The sequence below is a fragment of the Clupea harengus genome, chromosome 4 (genome assembly GCF_900700415.2).
Source record: "Clupea harengus chromosome 4, Ch_v2.0.2, whole genome shotgun sequence".
Classification (NCBI taxonomy): Eukaryota; Metazoa; Chordata; class Actinopteri; order Clupeiformes; family Clupeidae; genus Clupea; species Clupea harengus.
Window position 1 is genome coordinate 27,614,768 of NC_045155.1, and position 17,757 is coordinate 27,632,524.

At 43.9% G+C, this 17,757-nt stretch overlaps 1 protein-coding gene across 1 annotated transcript; it reads left to right on the plus strand.

The window, feature by feature from the left end:
- The first annotated feature begins 5,382 nt into the window (after nucleotides 1-5,382).
- On the plus strand, nucleotides 5,383-10,704 carry LOC105900175 (dual specificity protein phosphatase 7-like). The gene is made up of 3 exons (XM_012827438.2): nucleotides 5,383-6,103; nucleotides 6,690-7,118; nucleotides 8,283-10,704. Exons 1-3 carry the CDS (start codon nucleotides 5,749-5,751, stop codon nucleotides 8,588-8,590), a joined length of 1,092 nt encoding a protein of 363 aa, XP_012682892.2. The 5' UTR covers nucleotides 5,383-5,748; the 3' UTR covers nucleotides 8,591-10,704.
- The last annotated feature ends 7,053 nt before the right edge of the window (nucleotides 10,705-17,757 follow it).

Genomic DNA, 17,757 nt, shown 5'->3' on the forward strand with positions numbered 1-17,757 from the left:
AGCAACAGGCTTGAACATAGAAAAGCTGAATTCGTCACTGCACGTAGAATTGCAGAACAAACACTAGCCGCAGAAGCTTCAGGAGCTGGGAGGGGGAGAGCACTGCCCACACCAGCTACACCAATCGTGAAGATCAAGCCAACCACTCTGCCCATCTTCAATGGATGCAAAAGAGAATACCACAGATGGAGGAAAGACTGGGAGAGCCTACAAAGGCAAGGAGAGCCAACTGGATCACCTGAAGTCAAGAAAATTCAGCTCCTGGGTAGTGTGGAGGACAAGATTTCAAAGAACCTCAGACTTTCAACCTACAACACTGCTGAGGATATATTCAGAGTCATGGAGAACAGGTATGGCAATAAGTCAAACATCGCCATAGAAATCCTTGAGGAGCTGGAGAAGATGCCACATGTGAGGGGGAACCAGCCAAGGAAAGTCATTGACCTCATACAGTCTGTGGAGAGGGCCCTAGCATAGTATTGCCAACAGCTAGTGATATGTGCAAAACAATTTTTGGGAAGGATGAGTATGTAAAAAAAATGAAAAGCATCCCAATGCCCGCCCTATTGATGAATTGGCAGCTGATGTGAGGGCACTACTAGTCGCAAAACTCCCGAAGGCAGATTATTTTGCACTACAATTACATGAATCCACCGATGTGTCAAACGACGCTCAGCTTTTAGCTTTTTTGTGATTTGTCGACCAAAATGAGATGCAGGAGGAATTTCGATTCTGTAAGCAGCTGCTGCCTGGAGGTAAAAAAAAAGTTCAGAGATTTTCAAAGTGATCGACAATTTTTTCCGTGAACATGATATACCCTGGCCAAAATGTGTCGCGATGTGCACAGACGGTGCAAGAGCCATGTATGACGCACTGCATGCTTCATAGTGAGAATGTTGTTGCCAAAGACATGAATGATGAATTCTCAAACGTCAGATCTCTCACTAGGTATGAGATATTTCATCCATACTTAAGCTTCTCAAGCTACTCAATTCTTTGTCCCTCCCTAATTGAATACAGAGTAATGGCTAACTGTAAGGGAGAACAAATGTCAATAATAAACAGAATAAATTGAAACGAGTTGTGCGTCACAGATGATTTGTAATTCTGTTCAAACATGTGTAGGGGAGTGTGTGTGTGTGACTGACACTTAGTTCAAAATAAATTATATGAATATCAGGCCCAAATTTGGGGCGGCGGGGGTGGGGGTCCCTGCTCAGTGTCTCTCTCAGCCAAGGGGTCCTTGGGCTGAAAAAGGTTGAAGACCCCTGGTCTAAAAAACAAAGAGCTTCTTCAGAAACTCATCAGTCTATTGTTGTTGAAAGAAATTAAGACTATTCTACGGAAGCCCTAAGCTGCCATCACTTCACATTTAATTGTCGAGATAACGAGATAACTCGAAATAGAAAACGTTGTTTTCACGATATAATGACATAGTTATGACATAGGAGGACCAGCAGAACTTTTTGCCTTGTATTTTTTCTTGTTGCCAAAAATCAGCAGAGGTGACTGCTTAACATATGGAACACCCACATATTGTCTATATTTATTGCACTGATTCAAACACGTGCCTTTTTCTCTCATTTTGTTGTTGAGAACAATGTAACAATGTACCGTTTTGGGACCGTTGTAGCAGTGGCCGAAACCATGCACTAATCAACCCAAAATGGTGGAGGATAAGGGTTTTTCGGTAATTTGTAGTCTACAGTGTTTTTTTTGTTTGTTTGTTTCATAATGTCGGTGATATAGTCTCTTACAAACATTTTCGTAACCTTAATTGCTAGCTATGCAACCGATTGTAGGCTATAAGGGTGTTACAATTGTTCCTAGCCGGACTCTCCTAATATTTGATAAGATAACTGGAATATAACGCTTTGTAAGTTACAATGCAGCTAATAATTACAGTAGCATCTAGATCGGAAGCAATTGATCACAACCACCGGTTACTTGTGTTCCTGTCAAAACACATCAATTGTGCAGTCAAAATCTAACAGTTACAAATTTGCCCCACAAACGACGACTTTCGACATGATTGAGGCATAAGCTGACATTTTTAACGTAGCATAATGATGCCATCACACATGTTGTTTCTGAAAGTTTCAACAGTTGAGAAATCAAGCATGTTACAACTGTATCCCGGGCTCCTAATGAATCTCTGGGGAAATGATCCATTGTTTTCCTGTGACAACAAATTAATAGGCTATGAAGTGTTCTAACCTGTATGTTACGTCATTCAGTGTAGCAATGACTAAGGAGCAGGAGTAGCCTACATTGATCAGTGGTTGATCACATCTCTCAAGGCTTAGTGGTTCCTGAAGTAGATAGCCTTGCTGGAGAAAATACCCACATCAGAGGTTTTAGGGTGTCACACAACATAGGCAAGGCTATTTGCTAGACCTCACATTGACCCAGTCAAACACTAGTGGCATAGCATGTTTTTACTTTTAGGAAGAAAACAACAGAATATTCAACAGGGTTTGTTCTATTTCAGCTATACCACACATTCATTAGAAACCCAGTTTCCTAAGGCCTCGACGCCTGATCAGCAATATAGTCCACCACAACATCAAGCTCGTCTTGACTGTGCAGCTGGTGTCGTTTCCCTGAGATATCGATTTAAGTTCCACTCTCTCCAGATGATGACATAGGCCTGTAAGTCAACATTTTAAGAAAATGGGGATCTATAGGCTACATGTAAATGTATAGCATCATTGGGCTTCTGTACAATTCCATGCAAGAAATTGGAAATCTTCCAAAGGTGTGCACACATCCTTCGCAGAACAGCGCATGGCGACTTAAACAAGGATACAGAGAGAAGCAGGAGGCCGCGGTGCATAACTGTGCAGGGAAATAAGAACATCAGAATCACTAGTCTGAGAACCAGATGCTTCACAGGTCTTCAGTTGGCAGTTTTATGAAATAGTACCCATAAAACAGCAGTCTCAACATCAGCAGTGAAGAGGCTCTGGAATGCTAGCCTTCTAGGCAGAGTTTCAAAGAAAAAATCCATATCTGAGACCTGAGGCCTATGAAGGGGAAAGACTAGACTGATCAAAAGAAGATACTTGGTGGCAGATGAATTAAAATATGTTCTAGACAGACACGTCTAAGTTAAGGTGTGTGGATCACAGAGAAGAAACTTGAGGCACGAAACGAACGAACAGATGCCAGAGCAGTGCTTGACACCATCTCTCAAACACGCTAGAGGAAATATGATCATCTCGGGGTGCTTCAGTGCTGCTAAAGTGTGTCATTTGTACAGAGTAAAATTAATTGATAACAAGGAAGGCTATAACGCCATTTCACCCATAACTCCATCGCCATGTCAGACCCTATGGACGGCACTTGACTGGAGCAACAACAAGACAGAGACACAAAGCGCCGCTCCAAATTATGCATGACCTATTTAGTGAAGAACCAGTGAAGCTGTAACGCTGCAAATGGAGGATGCTTTGATGAAAGCAAACTCTCAAGTACAAAATTGTTATTTCTTTGACGACGTCTTGATATTGATGATTCATTTTGCACCTTATTATAAAAATGTTAGAACAAACTACAAAAACAGTAGTGTATACATTTCCCCTCTTCTGTCCCTTAATCCAAAATAAATGGATGTATTTATTTGATGCCGCCATACCAACGGCGTCCAATTCGCAGCCAATTCTTCTTGAGGTTACAGGAGGAAACAGCAGCAAGAGTGCAAGAGCTTGTAGGAGGAGATCGTGATCGCTTTGAAAAGACGTGCACTACCACCAAGGACTCCGCTAACAAAGGACACGGCTGGCTCTCATGATGAAGTATTATCATGATATCACGAACGCTCAATGTTGCATAATAGCCAAAAAACTCCCCAGCTGCAGTCCGCCATATTAACTCGAGTGAGTTTGATGTTATCTTACTTTATTTGCCTTTATATCTGTTTAACATCCTCCGTGTGATGCAGACATTCCAAAAATGACCTCAGTGTGAACGTATCTAGATAATGGCAGACCTTGCTTTGCGGATACCTTATTAGGCATGATCTTGAATAAAATGCACCATTCTGTCTTAATGGTGTAAAAAATGGGGCATTGCACATTTCCAATTGAGCCCCCTTGGTTTGGGAGAATCCGGCGAGAATACCCATATTACCCAAAGCGGTACATGCTACTGTAGCGTGCTGCAGATGTAGCGGTGAGCACAGAGTGTCTGCTACTCCGCTCCTCCGCACATTCCTCTAATCTAGCCTGCGCTCCACATCTGTGTGTGTGTGTGTGTGTGTGTGTGTGTGTGTGTCTGCGCTCACGTGCACAGGCAGATGAGCTGCGTGCGTGGCGAGCTTCCCACCCATCTCCCACTGCCTCCCAGTTCCCCTCCACGAGAGCACAAACAGAAATGAACAAACCTTCCCTCATCTGCTGTTGTTTTTGTTGTTGTTTGCAGGCGTACTCTGTCCTTTTTTCCATCTCTCTCTCTCACACTCTCTCTCTCTCCCTCTCCACCTACACTGAGGCATGCCATAGGCTACATAAACAGGTGCAGGCTAGTTTCAGGCCACAGGACCTTCAGTTAGACGAGGATGTGTGTGAAAGCCTTAGGAGCGGCCACGCTGAGGTGCCCTGTGTCTGTAGCATAAGGACATCTGTTTCCTTCAGTCATACTTAATAAGCTGTGAAAGTGCCCGGGCCTTCATCCTTCTCTCTCACAACACCCTCACCCCCACCTCCACCCCCCAGCCCTGGCAGAAGCATGGCACCTGTTCAACCAAGCTCACAGCAGGCAGCAGACGGAGCAGCTCTGGAGCCTCTTAACGGAGAAATCTCTGTCACTTCCACCTGTGTAGCCTGCTCTACTGCACAGGATGCATAGGTGTTGTAATTGCAGCCATTTTGTCTTTTTACACAGGACTGTGAAATATTATTGAGCCTATTGAATTTGAAATGTTCCATGGTGGTGTCAGAAATTGATATTGAATTTGATAGAAATTGAATTTGCTGATTAAGATTGGCTGTGCTCATCCTGCCTCAGGATTTCCTCCTGAGGAACACTTGTTGACCGTGTGGCATCTGATATCCCCCATCTCTGGCCACTAAAGCATAAACGTTTAAAGGCTATTTTCCATTTCTTTGAAAGCTTTTAATTAAGAATAGGTATTCAAAATGGACCATATTTGCAGTCAACACACAATTTATACGCAGTCACAGCTGAAGTCTTTTTGTACTGCTGCCTTATGAAGTGAAACAGGAGGTAGTGTAAATCGGCGACCTTGATCATGAATGCACTCGTGTGAACGAAAGTGAGATTAGAGAATGAAGAATCAAGTACCGGATTCCAAAGAGAACTTTTGGCTCCTCCTTGCGTTTTTAAAATGCTGAATAGAAAACTCCTCCCTCTTGTGTGACACCATTGTAACTTAAACCATACCACATTACGCTCAGTGAAGGCGTGCTTGACCCAGAAGAGCGAAGACGCTGTAATTAAGTGGATGTAGCTTAATAACCGTTGTGAGGTGAACAGCTCTGTCTGGAGGACACCTGTGTTTTGGTTCATAAGTGAGGAAGCGTGTACGACCTGTCGCGTGAACGGGTTCCATCACTCCCGCTCGAACACACGGAATGTCGTCATGAAATCCCGCATCCTGAACAACCAGTGTTGAGAGTTAGGCTACCTTGCTATTACTGTAGTTTATGAGTCGACGCGTTCGTTGTAAAAACACCGATTACCAACAGTATTGTAAAAATGTGATACAAAGTTATCGACTCGTAGAACATGATGACGGGTAAAAGTGTAGATTGGCTGCAAGTGGAATTAGAATCTGGTGGGAATTCGCTGTTGCTGCTGGATTGCAGATCGCATGAGGTCTATGAGTCATCTCACATCGAGACTGCTATCAATTTGGCGATACCGGGGTTGATGCTTCGCAGATTTAAAAGAGGAAATCTACCGATTCGATCATTGATTCCGAATAATGAGGATAAGGAAAAGTTCATACGGCAGTGCAAGACGGACACAGTGATTTTGTACGATGAATGCACTTCGGAGATGCACTCTGGAACGAGTTCAGTTTTAGGACTTCTCCTACAGAAGCTTTGGGACGAAGGGTGCCAAGCATACTACCTGGGAGGTAAGTAGTCTACTGATATTTTCAATATCGGTTCAATTATATGTTTCTTATATAACTCTCAGAATTTGAAAGTAACAATAATGCTAATTTTGAGGACGCTGATTGCAGTTGCTTGTTGCTTCCTGTAAACTGAACCACAAAAAACAAGAATAGTTAGGAAGTGTCCTTGCAGCTGGTGTGAAACAAGCTTTGATAAAGTATACTTAATATTTCTTAACATTTAATATTTAAAGTACAAGTGATATTTATCGCAGATAGGCCCAGTTGATTTTTTTCGGTTTTGTTCTGTATTTTGAAGCCTGTGCAGTACTTGGTTTAGACTGTGTTGATCTGCTGATCAAGTGCAAAATTCCTTGTGAATTATTCCTGCACTGAGAATAGGGTAGTGAGCTGAACGCTTTCTCTCCCTTTACTTGACACAGCTTGATTGCAACACAGGAAATCAGTAAGCAGTTTGTTAGCCCCTCAAAATACCAGGACGTTTTGTTTTTCAACTAGAGGAGTGTTGAAACTCTTGTCATATATCCCAACGCCTTTAACTGCTCGCTAATTCAGCCACTCTCTGTGTCTCTCTGTCCTGTCCTAGGGGGGTTTGCGTCATTTCAGACTGAGTACCCAGAGCACTGCGAGACTCTGCTGGACGTGTCCTGCCCCAGCACCTCACCTCCCGCCTCCGTCCTGGGCCTGGGCGGCCTCCGGATCAGCTCCGACTGCTCGGACGGCGAGTCGGACCGGGAGCTGTGCAGCGCCACGGAGAGCGATGAGAGCCCGCTGTCGAGCGCCCAGGCGGCCTTCCCTGTGGAGATCCTCCCCTACCTGTACCTGGGCTGTGCCAAGGACTCCAGCAACCTGGATGTACTCGGCAAGTACAACATCAAGTACATCCTCAACGTGACGCCCAACCTGCCCAACATGTTCGAACACGAAGGCCACTTCAGGTACAAGCAGATCCCCATCTCAGATCACTGGAGCCAGAACCTGTCCCAGTTCTTTCCAGAGGCCATCTCCTTCATCGGTGAGTTGAGTGGATCAGCACAGAAGTGCCATTTGATCTATCCTTGTCTTAGCTGGCATCTACTGCATTTCCTGTATATAAGTTTGTTAAGTTCATGTTTTAGAGGTCTCATAAATATAGGTATTCCTGCGACTTTTCACTGGATACAGTCTATCAGGTGCTTAAATATATCTTTCCGTACTTGCAACTCATGTCAAACATTTCCCCATGCAAGTGTAGCATGGCACCTAAATAGCCATGTGTATACTGCACAGCTCCTCTGTCTTTCAAGTCAACTTGTCTGATTTCATGACCGTGGCAGAGGCATTGTTGTATGGAGGCATTTGCACCACACACTAATTAGGCTAGTACTGAAGAGATGAATGGAAATAAACAAAAATAGCCTGGTAGACCTTTGAGCCAATCCCCAGGAACACCTAATCACTTGCTGATGCCTGAGTAAGTGTGCTACCCGCATTAGGCAGGAGAAAGAGGCGAAGGCGCGTTGCCTGGAGTAATAGCTCACAGCCTTGTTACAAGTGTGAGTAACTTATTCAAAATTAATGTGTGAGGGCTACGGCATCAATAATGCATATATAAACAATAATGCATATAAACATGAGCTGGTAATGCATATTTAAACAATAATGCATATATAAACATGAGCTGGTAATGCATATATAAACAATAATGCATATATAAACATGAGCTGGTAATGCATATATAAACAATAATGCATATATATACATGAGCTGGGTCTCGTATCAGAGGAGAGGAAAGTTGTGCAGAGGTCTGCCGAGACGAAGTAACACTTCGATTAAAACCTAAATAGAATTGTGATGATGAGGCTGAGCATGGTTAGAAAAGACTACAAGAAACTGTGAGGGGATGGTGATGGCTTTGATGATGATGATGATGAGGGTCAAGAAGAAGATGAAGTTGGTAATGACTTTTATGATGATGATGGCAAAGGTTTTGGTGATGATGAGGATGAGGGAGGAAAGAGTGCCTTTATGTTGATATTGGTGATGATAATGATGATTACGAAGATGAGATGGGACAAGAGGAAGATGATGACAGTGATGTTTTTATTATTTTAATCATGAGGATCGAGGAGATAGTGATTGCTTTTATGATGATGATGGTGATGATGATGATGATGATGGCGATGATGTTGGCCCACAGATGAAGCACGCTCTAAACGGTGTGGTGTGCTGGTGCACTGCCTGGCCGGCATCAGCAGGTCGGTGACAGTGACGGTGGCCTACCTGATGCAGCACCTCAGCCTGTCTCTCAACGACGCCTACGACTTCGTCAAGCGCAAGAAGTCCAACATCTCGCCCAACTTCAACTTCATGGGCCAGCTCCTGGACTTCGAGAGGACGCTGGGGCTGAGCAGCCCGTGTGACAACTGCCCGGACAGCGCACAGCTATACTTCTCCACGCCGACCAATCACAACGTTTTCCAGCTGGACACTCTGGAGACGACATGAGGGTGGATATTTTTTGTGGCCCGTGATGATCCCATTTGAAAGGGGAACCTGTCTGGGGAGAACTATCACTTGAGGACCAAAGCTATTCTAGGAGAGCTTGACGTGAATTCAGACGCGATGAAAAAGGTTGTTGTCTGGTTCCAGGAACTTGTTAGTCGGAAAATTATGCACATATGGTGCAACGAATTTATGAAATGGAGACGGCGAAAAAGAGAAGAAGGACACGTATTCGTTGGACGTGCTTATGAACTGAAACTCTCTATGAAGCCACAGTATGGTGGAGAACATTCAGTCCTTTTCTAGGAAAAAATGTATTTCTGTGTACACTTTAAAAAGCTCTCGGAGAAACACACTCATATGCATGAATGTTTAATTTCATAATGATGTAATGATATAAAATGTATTTTAATAGAGTTGGGTCACTTTAGACTTAGTAAACAAGACCGAACAAGGTCGTCTGAAAACCAAATACTATGCTAAACATCAATGCTTATTGCTAACATAAGACTTAAAAAAAGAAAAAGAAAAAAAGATATTTTTTGAAGGGCTCATTTTTGGTAATAAATGACATGCAATAGATGCTTAAGCCATAGCCCTCACTACAGATTATAATATAACTTCAGTCCTTTTTAATGTCTTATACATAGAATGTACAGTGAGCAAACCTTCTGATAGTAGCTGTTTACTGTCAGTATGCCCCATTACAGCTAGTCAGTCTGCCATTGCAAGTCACATGTTGTGTGAAATCGTGAGAGCATTGATGGTTCATCCCGTGGGATCGTCACTGGGAAGTTTAAGACTCCAACCAAAAGATTGCATTTACTCTGGGATAATCTACACCACCTACAAGCCTTGCATAACCAGCATCTGTACCCTGTTGTAATGTATGTATTCCGTAATGTATGTATTCCATAATGTATAGCCATTCTCGAAAAAACGACTGTTATGCGCATGTCTGTGGCCCTGAAGGGCCTGGTTTCAAAACGAGGGGATGTGTGTGTGTGTGTGTGTGTGTGTGTGTGTGTGTGTGTGTGAGTGTGTGTGAGAGAGAGAGAGAGAGAAAGAGAGAGAGAGTGGTAGGAATTTGCAGGGGGTCGTTGAGATGAAGTATACTTACAATTTACATACGAAGAAAAAGCACAGAGTGCAAAGAAGATCCTACCGGGACCAAAGCTTTTACACAGCATTTCTTATACGGTACCCTATAGAGGGCAATGGGTGTCTTTAAGCTGGCCTTAAATTACCATAGCATTTCTAATGACTGTTATTAAATGTATGTTTTTTCTCTGCAGTTCTCCACAAGGATGGCATGTCAAATATTATGTACTATTAACCATAATGACCAAATGAATTTGAATTTTTTTCTTTTACAGGAAACACTCACTGAGACACATAGACATTGGTTTTGCATATCACACCACTTCACACTGAGCTATGTCACGCAGTTGTTTTGTTAGTGGGACTGGTTGCTCAGTTCTGAAAAGCCTGTAAGAATCCACTGATGGTCATGGTCATATCATTCCTGTTGCCTTTTTTTCATGATGAATTTCCAGTTCAACCAATAGAATTGGAAGCTCCTGACTATATGGTTCATCCTGTATTGAAGAGGGTTTTCATAAACACAGTGTTTCTGGTGTGACTTATTGACCCATGACTTTAAGGTTGTTTTTTCTTCTTTTATTTCTTTTCTTCTTCTCCTACTGAAGGAAAGTGATCGCTATATGTCTATCAACACTAATGGAAGTGCTTGTATGATGTAAAAAAAAGTATCAATGGAACTGATGCCAATGACAGCCAGCTTGTCAGCGCAACAAATTAGAGAGATTTGCAAATCTCGGGTGTGTTTCAGGGATTTTAAAATGCGCTCACCATTCATTTTAGCCTCTAATACTTGTCAAAGTGCTGTTGTATGGATATGCATTTGTTTAAAATGCAAGCTTCAGTAATATGATATTCTGTATACTGTATTTACTACACAATAAGGGGTTCATTGTGCTGTTCATGAAGGTTTCGATTCTACTGATGTATTTCATGACCAGTGAAATATCTGTTTATACGACAAATAAATGAGGTATCATTTTTCCTGTCAGAAAAATGATTTCCTTGTAAAAGTATTTGAATCTTGTTGTGAGTAAGTAAGAAGTTAAATAAGTATACTTGAGGTTTTCACTGGCTGCTCAGTGCTATCCTTTTTTGTTTAAAAAAAAAAAACGAAAAAGGTTGTCGAAAGCCCTCTGCGACTCTTTTTTTTGTTGACAGTGTGCGCAGATGAATGGAGACTGGCTGTGTTTGCATTCGCAAGGAGGATGTGAAGCTCTTGTGTTTGGGTCTGCAACCCCCCAGCCTTAGGTGTGGTTGGATTTCCTCATTCTGTCAGAAGCTCTTCCTCTGGGTCTGTCAGCCAGCAGCGCAGGCCTGTGGCCCAACCCAGCGTGATCTCGCTCAAAACCACAACACAACCACTTCCCTTTCACTCACAAAAACTGACACGCGGAAGGCAGATATTTTCAGCGATGTAACAAATGGCCCAGGGACGCTCTGTATCCTGTTACGCCATCGCACCACCACCACTTCCCCCCCACTCGAGCGAAAACAAACTCAAAACATTTTTTTTTCATCTTGAGAATATTACTGCGAGCAGGAAAAAGAGCTCTCCTATCAGAAATAAACAAAACAAGAACTTACTTTTGTTTATGAGATTATGCGCAGCATTATGATTTGGTATGTTAATATTTTTGTGAAATAAGTCAAATAGCCAAAGGTTTTCTGAGCCAACTACAGATGAGGCTCATTTGCAAAGCATCCTGGGAAAGGGTAAAACTCCTTAAGTCTCCCATATATGTTTACATTAACAGGAAGCATAACATTAACATCTCTTTAAATGTGACATTTTGTCTGACAGACAGATTGTTGCATAGAGTATCCTCAGGGCAAAAGAGCAGGTTTAATCTCTCGCCTATCCCATGCAGCCTTCAGTTGTGAGACTACATTCCTGAGGCTGTAGGTGGGGAGTTTTTGCGTCAGATAAGTCAGTCGCCTCAAGGTGTCTCGGGCGGACACAGGGACACAGGCGTGACTCCTAGCGAAGGACATCCGAGGTGATAACGCCGCAGATCGATATTGATTCCATCCCCAAGTTGAAATGAGAAGATAATGAGAATGGAGGGGAACAGAAATACACCATATGTCAGGAACTCACAGAAGTGATTACCGCTGTGTATAAATATTTCAGAGAAATGTGCTTCAGCTTGCTTTAGCTCTTTCTGTAATAAGGAAATGAGTGCCCTCTGACACCGGCTGGGGCCATGTTGAAGTGGCTTAGCTCTACATGCAGTGCCATACAGCAACCATCTTGAGCTGTGATGCATACATGGATATGAGCTGGTACATACAGTGACCATCTTGAGCTGTAATGCATACATGGATATGAGCTGGTGGCTCTAACGTCTGAATGACAGCAACCATCTTAAGCTGTTATGCATACATGGATATGAGATGGTGGCTCTAACGTCTGAATGATAAGAACACTGCTGAGTAACAGCAAGAAATTCAGTCACCTCTCTTCCAGTAAAATAAATCATGCACGGCCTTGTGAAACTGTGTGTTTGTGTGTGTGTGTGTGGTGTGTGTCAGTGTGTGTGTGTGTGTGTGTGTGTGTGTGTGTGTCCGTGTGTGTGTGTGCGTGTGTGTGTGGTGTGTGTCAGTGTGTGTGTGTCTGCTGAAGAGGAAGGAGAAGACCGCTCACACTCTGCATCGACTCTCACCGGAACAGCTCGTGGGCGGACGGGCTGCTTTTATAAAAAAAAAGAAGAAGAAAAACAAAAAAGAGAGAGAGAGATTGGGGGGGGTGAGGGCAGAGGAAGAGCAACACCATCCCAACAGTCCCTGTTCTAGAGCGTTCTCACATCTGGTGCCGTGGAAAAAAGCTCATCCTCTGTCATTCCCATTTAGCACATTGCATTAGAATTAGGCAGCTTCACAGCTGCGGCAGGCGTGGTGTCTGGGGCGTGGCTGCAGCACAAGCACCTTCTCATCTCATCTGTGAAGGCCCTGAGTTGTCTCCCCACTGGCACCCGCTGCAGCGGCTCACATTCACATCGCCGGATGATGACATTCAGGGTATAATTTAATCTGCGCGGACAGACTTCTTGTCTCCAACACCAACAGTAGCTGTCTCATGAAGATACACCAGATGTTTGGAATCTTTTTTTTTTATGTGTGTGTGAGCATGTGTGTCTCTGTGTGTGTGTGTGTGTGTGTGTGTGTGTGTGTGTGTGTGTGTGTGTGTGTGTGTGTGTGTGTGTGTGTGTGTGTGTGTGTGTGTGTGTGTGTGTGTGTGTGTGTGTGTGTGTGTGTGTGTGTGTGAAAGTATTTGAGTCGAATTTATTCTCATCTTTAGTAAGATGATTTGCCTGCCTGTAACAAACACGCTCGGCCTAGGTTTGGCAGATGCTTCCGGGGATGGCTCCCTTAATCCTAATCTTACAATTTGGCAACATGTGCTGTGGCCTAACAAGGCATGGCAGAAACTTCTGATCGTCTCCCCGTGACTGCAAGAGTGGAATCATTGACCTCAGCCTTTCTCTGTGGATTTCAGAAACATGGCCTCTTACCTACATGAATGATCTGTGTGTAATCTTATTACAAAAAAACCCTCATAAGGAGTCCACTAAGAGCAAGGACAGAGTGTGTCAGCAGCCCTTTTCACATTATTGCCTTATTTGTGATGAATGTTTAGCTGGTTATATGACTACAATGGATGCGTGGGAGCCCATGCACAGTGGGTAGTGACATATATTCTGCTCTCCAAAAATGACTGAATCAGCGTTGGGGAAACAACAGTTGCTCATCAACAGGTTCTGTTTCGGTCCAGTTCTCCCCCTCTTGACAGACCACAGGGAGAACACCCGACTGGACTTGCCAAAGCCTCTTCAGCCCTCGGAACGTTCCGAGCCATTGACTTCCTCGACTTACAAACGCAGTTCTTTTGATGTTGTGCATCTGATTTCATTTCCTGTTGTGGAGGGATTACGATCTAATCCCGTGAATCATATCTGCGGCCCGCTTGCACTGCCTCTCCGTCTCTGCTACGGAACGCTCCGCTGGCAGGATTAGTAGGCACTCTCCCACGCAGATGTACTGAAAGGAGACGAGAGGAGAGGAGAGGAGAGAAGAGGGCTGCACTGAAGGAGATAGAGTCTCAGTAGACCAAACACAGCTCTCTCATACACTTCTGTGCAACTACTGACATCCAGTCCTCAGTGGACAGGAAATACACATTACTACTGCCACTACCATTACTAGTACTACTACTATGACAACAACTCATTATTGTTATTATTATTATTATTATTATTACTATTTTACTAACATACGTATTTCAACATATAATCTTATCAACATCTTTAGCTGTTTTACAGGCTAATTCCCCTGCCGTAGCTCTCTGCTGTTCGCTCATTGACTGTCAGTGGGTCAGGTGGTGAACGGTAGGTAAGGCGCGGAGCAGCTGTGAATGGCAAGCTGGCAGCCGCCTCAGAACCCTGTGCCCTCAGCACCCTGTGCCCACCGCACCCTGTGCCCACAGCACCCTGTGCCCACCGCCTCTCTGCTTTCAGCGACTGGAGGCCGGGCGTGATGCCATCTCCACTCTGGCATGAAGAGACGCCCTGTCCTGCGGCTGTGCGATAATGACATATGGCTCAGGTGGGTCTTATCGTGTTGACATCTCTTCTGTGAGAACAAGGACCATTTGGATGGGAGGGCACCATGAGAGGCAAGGTTGTAGCCTACGCTCTAGATCACTCCAAGGTCAGGGCTTTCATAGAGACACTCCAACACGCCATTTTTAGAAAGTAATGAAGTGTCATTTAATTACAGCTTCTCTGAGGGAATTGAAATGGCCATTCACTAATTTCTACATCACACTATACAACCACGCTGTGCTGTATAACTGCACTATAACTATATAACTACACTACTATATATTTGATGCACAGGATGACAATCACCCTATTTTGTGCTTGAAACCTGCTCAACAAAGTGAGTATTTTGACTAATGAGCCGAAACATCAGACATGTTTTCATTCTCGCAGAGCAAAATCTTAGGTTGTTCATAAACACGATAGTGAATCCATTCAGGAGACTAGTTTAGTCTGGCCCTTCTCTCCTTCTCACCAGATCTGTTTTTTATCTTCTGTGAACTATCAGTTCAGTCATCCAGTTCTGGCACTACTCAGTAAACTGCAAGCCTCTGTTAGAGCTGAACTTCACCTTCATGCAAAGACACAATAAAGTCCTCTAGGTATCCCATTTCAAGTAATGAACTTTAAAGAACTGAAAAAAAAACCGCTTGCTATTGACACCAGAGATGAAGGAAGAGTGCATGTAGGGATCCATTTGGTGGCACAAATGTTCATTTTGAGGCTAATAGATTAGTGGGTCATGTGTGGGGCCATAGACACATGGAGTGGTGGAGTTTAAGAGTGGCAGCCATCTGTTGAGGCCAGAGGCTCCTGCCTCTGTGGCCAAATTCTCCATCCGGTGGCCTGTGTTCACTGCTCTCACTGCACAGAGAGCAAAACAGCAAACTGGAGAAGACTTGGGCAAAGCCTGCCAAGGACATGCTGTCAGACCAGTCTTACTACATGGCAGCTTTTTTTTTTAAATGAAGGAGGTTACAGTAGGTAAGCAGGTAATGCTGAATTTAAAAAAAAAAAAAAATTCAACAGTTTAACAGCGTTAATCAGCAGTAAAAAAAATTATGTGAAAAAGGACTATGGGTGCACTCTGCTAACACTGTGTCAGTGTGAGGGATGTGTTTTAGGCTTGGAGTTGGAGCCATAGGGGTTTGGCCGGGGTCTGTGGGAGCGCTGCCTGTGTGTGACTGAGGATCACCGTCACAGGCCTTGGAATTCTGGCCCACGGAATGTCTGAGATATGAGGTCATCAAACGGAAGTGTTCAGAAGGAGTTGTGTCTGGGTCACGGGTGTCGTATTTCATCCTTGGGCCCGTTGAGGCTGAGGTTGTGTGAGTTTGAGGGATCACAGCAATTAAGGAATGTGCTGTGTGCGTGTTTGTGTGTGTATGTGTGAGTCTCCTACATGAAAGAACATTTGCGTAACACACAAATCAGGTTACGCATCTTGCCATGAGTTGACGTAGACCTTCATTGCCTAAGAAAGGCCTTATAAGCATTCACACACTACTTACAAAAGGCTCCTGTGCTGACGTGTCTTAGAGCATGCAAAGATCCCCCCCCCACAAACTGTCCTTTATGAGTCTGTGTGGCAGGATCCAGGTCCAAATGTATATTGTGCACATGAAGTTGGGCTTGTCTGAGCCCTTGGTGTCAGCGTCAAAGGGTTTCATAAACACAGGAAGGCTGAGCGGGCCTTGCGGGAGATTCCCACTGAATCCGAGCATCCAGATCCTACGGACGTCCTGAGGAAAGGGAGGCGGCCTGTTTCAGTTTTGATATGAGAGGGGGGGGATGGAAATGTGAAACAAAAAGAAATCCCTCACGCAAGAGAAAATATTGATACTGTGCGTATTAAGTGACATTCGAGTGTTTACTTTGACGGGAATAGCTTTTAAACTTGCTGAATATGGGCCTTGGAAAAATAGTGAAGGGACAAATGATTAGTGTGTTCTGTAAGCATTTTCTGAGTTCCACCATAAAGTCACGGCTTCCTGGAAACTCTCCCTTTTTTGAACAAAAGCGTACACTGAGCACAAACCTAAACACTGGACCTGTTTTACGATGGAAATGTATGACTAGAATACATTAAAGAGTGATGGTATCTCTGCTTTTGGGGGAATATGGATTTCATTTAGTGCTTTAGTCAAGAAAGCCATCCTTTGCATGCTGTATGATGTAGCCACAGAGGAGTTGTATAGACACATACACTGGGACAGTTAGTGTCAGATGAGGCAAAAAAACATACCAGAAACAAACATAAGGAACGTAATGAAACATCCTATTACATTTGTATTTATTAATATCTATATAATAATATATCCTGTAGATATGACAGTACGGTGATATAATAATATATCCTGTAGATATGACAGTACAGTGATGAGTGGTTCACTCCACACTGTTGCTATGCTGTGGTGTGTTATGTTCCCAGCCCTCTGTTTAAATACTCTGACTTACACACATGCACGGGAGAGAGAGGTGTCCAACCCAGTGTACAAATGAAACACTGACTTCCGGGCCGCGGAACGACCTTGACTACAGACGTGGCGAAACGAATATCAAAGCTCAGGCCCCACCCTGTGCACGTTGACGCTGAAACGTGGCAGCATAGAGCCGTCAGTGAAAAAAGCGTATGTATATGTACTGTGAAGCGCGACACACAGTGCGGCTGCCTGCTAGTCCATGACTTTGGTATGAAACGCAGAGATGACAAGCAATGCTCTGTACACTCGTCTGCACCACAGGATAGGTGCAGCCTTTTTTTTTTTGTTTGATAAAAAAAGGGATCTAAGAGCTGATAACATGTCTGTATTGTTCCCCAAATCCATTTGGCAACGGAGGAGCCGAGGGAAGTGTGACAGGGGCATTGTTTCTGAAGGAGGAGCACTTGAAAAACCAGGTCACACAGCAGCACCCTGTCTCGCGGAGGCGTGGGTTACTCAACCTGCCGCTTTCAGAAGAAGAGAGAAGATGAGAATGAGAGAGAGAGAGAGAGAGGGTGGTAGAGAGAGAAGGCAAGAATGAGAGAGAGAAAGAGAGAGAGAGAGACATAGGAGAGAGGCTTAGAGAGACGTAGAGAGAGAAAGCAAGAATGAGAGAGAAAGAGAGCAGGAGAGAGGGTTAGAGGGAGGTAGAGAGAGAAAGCAAGAATGAGAGAGAGAGAGAGATAGGAGAGAGGTAGAGAGAGAAAGCAAGAATGAGAGAGAGAGAAAGAGAACAGGAGAGAGGGTTAGAGAGAGGTAGAGAGAGAAAGCAAGAATGAGAGAGCAGGAGAGAGGGTTAGAGAGAGAGGTAGAGAGAAAAAAGCAAAAATGAGAGAGAGAGAGAGAAAGCAAGAATGAGAGAGAGATAGGAGAGAGGGTTAGAGAGAGGTAGAGAGAGGTAGAGAGAGAAAGCAAGAATGAGAGAGAGAGAGCAGGAGAGAGGGTTAGAGAGGTAGAGAGAGAAAAAAGCAAAAATGAGAGAGAG